Source organism: Haliaeetus leucocephalus, unplaced genomic scaffold, assembly GCF_000737465.1.
Source record: "Haliaeetus leucocephalus isolate CR32 unplaced genomic scaffold, Haliaeetus_leucocephalus-4.0 Scaffold180, whole genome shotgun sequence".
In the NCBI taxonomy this organism is placed as follows: Eukaryota; Metazoa; Chordata; class Aves; order Accipitriformes; family Accipitridae; genus Haliaeetus; species Haliaeetus leucocephalus.
Window position 1 is genome coordinate 698,309 of NW_010972616.1, and position 7,380 is coordinate 705,688.

The 7,380-nt window shown below is 37.5% G+C and overlaps 1 protein-coding gene across 4 annotated transcripts in view; it reads right to left on the reverse strand.

The window, feature by feature from the left end:
- DENND4C (DENN/MADD domain containing 4C) overlaps window positions 1-7,380 on the reverse strand; it is a 78,841-nt gene that overhangs the window by 45,151 nt on the left and 26,310 nt on the right. For all 4 annotated transcript variants that reach the window (XM_010564466.1, XM_010564465.1, XM_010564463.1 and 1 more), the window contains exon 3: window positions 845-1,097. In XM_010564466.1, coding sequence (XP_010562768.1) covers window positions 845-1,097 — 253 coding nt within the window. The remainder of the gene's footprint in view (window positions 1-844; window positions 1,098-7,380) is intronic.

Genomic DNA, 7,380 nt, shown 5'->3' on the forward strand with positions numbered 1-7,380 from the left:
ACTGGTTGGCTGCTGAGTGCATGTTAATCATGAAATCAGGAATTCACCCTTCTCACATTTTTTAGAGATTACAGGATTTATGTAAAATAATCACACCACCACACTACTCTTGGACTTATTCCAACAGAAGAACAGGGAAAAGTGAAGCAGATCATTCGCAGCTTCACATTTTCTTGGTTAATTAGAAGGAGATTTTTATGGGAACCTCACCCATGGAAGTGAAATTCTAAACATCATCAGTTGAAGATTTATCGTACTTCCATAAACTGGTTATTTACATAGTGGTTTTGCAGTTTGTCTAAATAGACTTTGCCATTTGAAAAAAATCACTTATTTCAGTCTGAGTAAACTAAATGCAAAACAGACTAAATAAAAGCGAACTGATTGAAAAAAAAGTACATGAAGAACTGTAAGCAGTAATTATCATTCTTGCATGTCTTAGTAACATAGGCATTATTAATAACTAAGAAAAAAGTGTTCATGATTCATCCAGAGTGTCAGCATCACCAAAGAGGGGGCAGGAACAAGATTAAAAAAAAAAAAAAAAAATCCATCACACTACTCCTAAATAGCACCTAGACATGAATATGCAAACTGAAGCAGTGAGTAATCAGTATGAAGAAGTAATTCCTAACACAAAAGGAAATCAGAGCAACAAAACTTACAAAAGTGAAGTCTCACACATGGTATATAGAATGAAAGAATTACGATGTAGTGATAGAACACAATTATTTAACAGTGCTAAGAAAAGTTCAAAGAGCTACTCCTTTGGGTTGGTTTGTTGGGTTTAAAAAAAAAAAAAAAAAAAAAAAAAAAAGACACACTCAAGCTTTTAAATACTCACCATACCACAATTTAAATTCTTATCTACTTTGCAGAATGTATGAGGAGGAGTTTCTCCTTTGCTGGTAACAATAACACAGATATCGGTCACTGCCAATGAATTTTGAGGTCGTACTAGAGGAGCCCTTCGATATGTGATAAAGATCCGTTGAGAAGAAGCTGAACTGTTGTTAACATTAGCGCAACGACCATAAGGAGTAGCTTGAATCACCTCGCAGCCTGAAATGATGCGTTCCTTCCCCTCATATAGAACTCTGCAGCAGGAAGGAAACAAAATATTATGCGCATTCAAATATATATGAAGTTACTTGGACAAATTCACAGAAACTGCCTATCTGTTAGCACCCTATGTCATTATTGCAACATTCTAATATGCATTTTATATATTGTCTCTTGTTGTGCACGATTTGAGGTAAAGAAACTGTTGAGAAACTGTTAATTATTATAAGAAATCTCTGTGGGAACGTATCATAGTTATGGAAAAATAAAATCAAGCCACACTGAAAAAGATTTAGTTAAAGAATTAGTAGGAATGCTGCACTATCAATGAAAATTAAATATAAAGGAAGCTTTAGTTTGTTTGCACACATGATACCTGATAACTTCTTAGAAATATTTCCATCACTAAAATGTCTGGAAAGTAATTTCAAGCTTGCCTTTTTTTTCCTTTTAAGGAATGTTATTGGAAAAGAACAACAGAAGACAGAAGTCTGCTTCCTAGATGAATTTTTACAGGAAAAAAAACCCAAACCCAGTAATGATTTACATTCATAGTTTGAATAACATTCCTTAATGGAAGCTGGGGGGAAAGACAAACTAATACTCCACTCCACAGAAAAGGAAGAAATAATAACTACAATTGGCTGTACTCCTAGAAAGCGGAATATGTCTTACAAGGCCATACAGCAACACTCACATAGCCAGTTCACTCGTAGATCACCACATTCTTAGCAAAAAAAAAAGATTCTTCACAGCTTCACAGCAGCTCAATGAACTAAAACTTTATATTCTGATCTTTCCCAAACATAAAGCTAGTAGGAAGTGACCATGAGAAGAAATGTGGAAGGCAAACCATATATCACTGCCATATATTTAATGCATAAATGCTATGATAGGGCATGCTTTATCTCCCGTTCCACAACCAAAATGGTTCCATTTGCTTGATTCTCTGCAGTATGTACAGAGTACTTGCCACCTTCAAATGAGTTTTCATCTTTACAATACTCGGCAAGATTTAAGATAAAGGTAACACATTAAAATTTTGCATTTTGTGACCTGCAGCTTCCCACATGTAGTCCACCACAACTTTAAAATAAAAAATAACCAGGCAGTGTATCTTTTACTGTCCCAAAATACCCTTGGTTAAATGTTTGACAGACTACTAGTAAGTATATATTTGGAAACTTCAAAAGGTCATGTGAATAATCTAGGAAAAAAACCCCAACTTTTCCAGATCCAACAATTCTCAGAACTTTCAAAAAACTACATATCATTAAACTTCCCAAATTACTTAAATACTACCATCCATCTTTAAACTGGAATATTCAAATATTACTGTTTATTCCGATTCCACAGAACAAATGCGTATCTTGTCACAGTATTGAGGATATATGTGAACTACAGTCCTAGAATACTTTAATAAAGCAAAGAAATCACACGAGTCGGGAGTATATTGATGTAACTACCAGGCTGCCATATAAATTTATTCAGATAGTTCATGGAGGACAATATACTTGCCTTCAATAATGGTTTCAGTTGTAAAGAATCTGATCATCACACTTTTTCTACATTTAAAACAATGTGTAATCTCAGATTCAAAACCAGCCTAATACCAGTATTTCCAAATTACAACTTTAGTTTTAATATACTACCTACTGGTTCAAGATACGTATAAAGAAAGTACATGCTGTTCCAATTACTTCTAAATTAAATAATCTTCTGGAAGAACATGTATTTTGCTCTTTTTATTGGGTTACCTACTTCATGAAGTTGAAAAAAACCCAAACAAAAAAACAAACAAAACCAACAACCACAATGGCAGCAGGTCTCAGGCCACCTTCATTGTGCATAAAAAGTTTACATTAACTCTTCACATCACTGCCTTACATTAATCAGAAGAGAATATTAACAGAGCAGTCTCCAATGGAAGTTTCAGTTCAGTTTTATTTTGATTTCATGTATTTTAAATAAAATCCACGAATATAAAGCTATTCCAGAAACATTTGTCAGCTGACAGCTTTTGAGAAGGAAAACCATATTAATCAGACAATTCCAGCAATTCAATTTAATAAGTCTACAAGGATTCTCAGGAAGATACTTAAAGACTGAACAATTTCTCAGTTGTGCAAATACTTCTAAGAGGTAAGGGGCTGACCAGTACTCAAGATTGTAACAGTGGGGTCACCTCCCACCAAAAGCAAAAAGAAAATGAAAGCAACTCTTACCCTTTCACATATATAACAGCAGAAGTATTATTAAAACTACACCATTTCCTGACCTCATGCATAGTATTGAATTTAAGAAAACAAGCAAACAGAAGAAAACCACCACCCAATGATCACTCAAATTAAACAATTATTTTAATGATTCAGACAAAAACATTCAGAAGTGATGCATGAAATATTTAACATGACACCCTGTATATACAAAGTCCTCCCTGAGAGAGTAAGTTTACTCTTACTTATTCCAACTTCCAGTGTCTGCCTTCAATTATTAGTACTGATCAGGGTTAAGAGTTGTTTCCTGCTTCTGTGAGCTTATACTTTGGCCTGGATGCTAAGTATACCTTATTTGCTACATTATTCTATCAACTTCAATAAAGTTTAATTTCAAGCAAAATGTAACCTACAGTTTCCTCTAGATGTTAGGTCCTGTCTTCGTAATAAAAGCAAAAAAATCTTGTTATCTATTCATACGGCTGTTTCACGTTGCACATGGAAGTTCTCTCACGACCAATTTTACTGATTCAAAGGTATACTTCAATACATCAGTTAAAAGAGTTTAGAAAAGATAAATACTACCTTCCTGCAGCTGTTGAGTTAAAAACCTTAAACCACTGAAAATTTTGCTTCTGGAAAACCATTTCAAAATAGGCAGACTGTTACAAATTGCATTGTGTGGGGCTGCTCTCCAGCTTGACTTCTCCTCTAGGTCCAAACACATTTCTGCCTCTCACAGTCCTTATGCAAAATAACTTTTTACAATAACTCTTCCCGTCTCATTTAAGAGAAGGCAGTATGCAAGTATTGAATAATAAAAGCACTAAAATAAATATACTAGGCAGTAGGAGGGTCAGAGAAGCGTTGGGTGAAGCAGAGGGAAAAGATTGACTTATCTTTTATTTCTACTGCACCTCTATTGTTATTTGTCTAAACATACAAGTGATTAGTTTCATCATTACTACCCTAAGCTGTTCCAAACACCCAACTGCACTTGTCACACTAGTGGGATATACAAAACAATGGAAGATGCTGGCTGTTACAAACATCTTCCAGTTTCTATTATGCTTCTTCAAGTTTGAGTTCACTTTCACTTTTTAAATACATCCCTAAGTAAAGAAAAACATTTGTTCAATTGATACTCTTGCAGATATTTTCAGAAACCAGGTATGCAGAATGAAATGGGCCCTTGGCACAGAATCACTAACCAAATTAAAGCTTCCCACACTAGTTTAAAAAAAACCAAAACCAAACAGTATGCCTTTACCTACACAATGCAAGTTACCTTTGCATTACTCAGTAATACTAGAACCTCTGCTTCAGACAAGAAGTCTGATATTCTTTCTTTGGTCCTTTCTACAGTTAAGTGTTACAAATTACCACTTACACTTAAAAAGCATTTTTCTGACATCTTTTCTTCCATTTAAAAAAGAAGTGCTGGAGCTCTCCCATATTCCTAAATCAAGTGTAAAACAAAAAGAGAGTTGAGATCTTGTTTCAAAGTCTCACTGCACCTAAACCCAAACAAATCTCAAATCTTGTTTCTTGTCTACTTCTGGAACATCACCAAAAATACTGGTTAGGAAAGCAACAGAATGACTAGTAGCTGAATTACTTATAGAAATATAAACTTAAGATACTAAATTTTACAGCTGTATGTAGGAAAAGGACCGTAGAGATCTCTTGTCCTAGGATCAAACCTTTATTCTTCCAACTAAAAACAGCCACAGCAAATGCAACATCTACAGGCATGGCACATGGCCTAACTATATGCAAGTGAACACCTGCAGCAGGAAGTCACTCTAGCAGCTTGCAGACACTTCAACTTAAGAACCAGTGGAAGAATAGGAAGGAAAGAGAATGGAGGGCACAGAAATACAGAACACAAGGAAAATGGCAGAGAATCAGTAGAGCGTACCCCTATCTCCTCCTTCTTCCAAACAGCATTTGTTTAATTAGTTTCCCTAAAAATAGCCCTGAAAGAAATACACACACACATTTATCAAGAATCATCTGAATGCTTTGACTACAAGATAACTCAACTTTATATATAAATTAACTACCTTGACACCAGACTATGTATTTGACCCTTGCAAGGGATATACTCTACCTACTAAGTCCACTCAGCATGTCAGCTGACTTAATTGATATTTAAGGCTCAAAGAGAAAATATTCTTTCACACTTGTTTCGTTAATTAAAAGGGAACAGCATAAATCAGCCTTCAGACTGTACATACATCTCATGTGCAAACTCCACTTTCATTTCAACACACTGAAATAAAAAAAAAAAAGCAAGCTTGCTCTAACTATCTCTTGCACATAGTTGCAAAACAGCAGGAACGGCAGGGGGAAAACATTCATATGCATCATTGGTCAGAGAGAAAAGCCTGCCATGATTTGTTAGGTGTGATACCCAAACTAGATCTGTGTAAAAAAAAAAAAACCAAAACAAAACAAAAAAACACACCAGAATAAATGCTACTTGCCAAATACCACAGTTTTCCACCAATAGTTTTAAAAAGTGTCTCTGTTAGGGAAGCCCTTAGTCAGCCAACTATTTGCCTGTTTTGCTTATCAGATATTCCCTATGAAATCTACCCAAGCATTCAAGTTCCTGAAGTTGTGGGAGACATCAAAATAAAATGTGCTAGCAGAGTCACTTCCATAAAGGCACATGCTGAAGACCAATGGTTTAAGAATCCCTTTGAGGAATCACTCCCTCTAAAAATTCTTCCTTCTGCTAAAACCTACTGAAGTTTGACATATCATTCAAAGAATAATCTCATACGGAATTCTACACAAATTCCTTTGTAACAGTTATCTCATCTCGCAGCATCAGTCACACACATGGGAAAAGACTATTTTAAAAATCACAGTTTCACTGAAGATTAGAACATAGTTTAGATGATTGAGATGAACTGAAATTGGACTCTACCAGGTTAATTATACAACTTGAATTATAATCCTTAGAGCAGAGATCTTGCAATGTAACTGATTTCATTACTAAGATTTCACTATGTTTCGGGTTTGTGTGGTGGGGTTTTGGTAGCAGGGAAGGGCTGCATGGATGGCTCCTGTGAGAAGCTGCTGGAAGCTTCCCCAGCTCCAAATGGCACCTGCCTCTGGCCAAAGCCAAGCCCATCAGCGACGGTGGTAGCACCTTTGGGATAAGTATTTAAGAAGGAGAAACCTGCAGCAGAGAGGGGAGTGGAATGTGAGAGGAACCCCTCTGCAGACACCGAGGTCAGTGCGGAAGGAGGGGAGGAGGAGCGGGGGAGGAGGCTGATGCCCCTGCAACCCGTGGTGAGACGGCAGGCTGTGTCCCCCAGCCCACGGGGGGGAGCGGGGGAGCGGAGGCCCACCTGCAGCCCCTGGAGGAGCCCACGCCGGAGCAGGTCGTGGAGAACCGTCTCCCGTGGGAGGCACCCCAATGCTGGAGCAGGGGATGAGTGAGGAGTCCTGCCCCTGAGGAGGAAGGAGCAGCAGAGACAAGGTGTGATGAACTGACCCCAACCCCCATTCCCCAACCCTCTGTTCTGCGGGGGGAAGACCGTAGAGAAAATTGGGAGTAGAGTTGAGCCCAGGAAGGAGGGAGGGGTGGGGGGAAGGTGTTCCAAGATTTGGTTTTTACTTCTCACTATCCTTGTTTTGATTTGATTGGTAGTAAATTAAATCAATTTTTTATCTTCCCCAAGTCGAGTCTGTCTTTTGCCCGTGACCATAAGTGGTGAGTGATCCCACCCTGTCCTTGCCTCAACCCATGAGCTTTTTGTTATTTTTGATCCTCCCCATCCCACCGGGAGGGGGGAGGAGTGAGCGAGTGGCTTCCTGGTGCTTTGCTGCCAGCTGGGCTTAAACCATGACACACTATCCTGACTGGACTCTACTTGTCAGTTGGCACTCAAACTGTAGGTCAAAAGCAGGCTATGTAGGCATTGTGCCCTGATGTGCTTAAACTTGCAAATGAAATTAACAAAATTTATTATAGCTTACATATAGACACGTTTTTTACTTTTTTACTTTATACTATTTATTTAATAACTAAATGGGGAAAAACACACACATTCCTTATTTTGCCATCATTAACAGGCCATCGCCA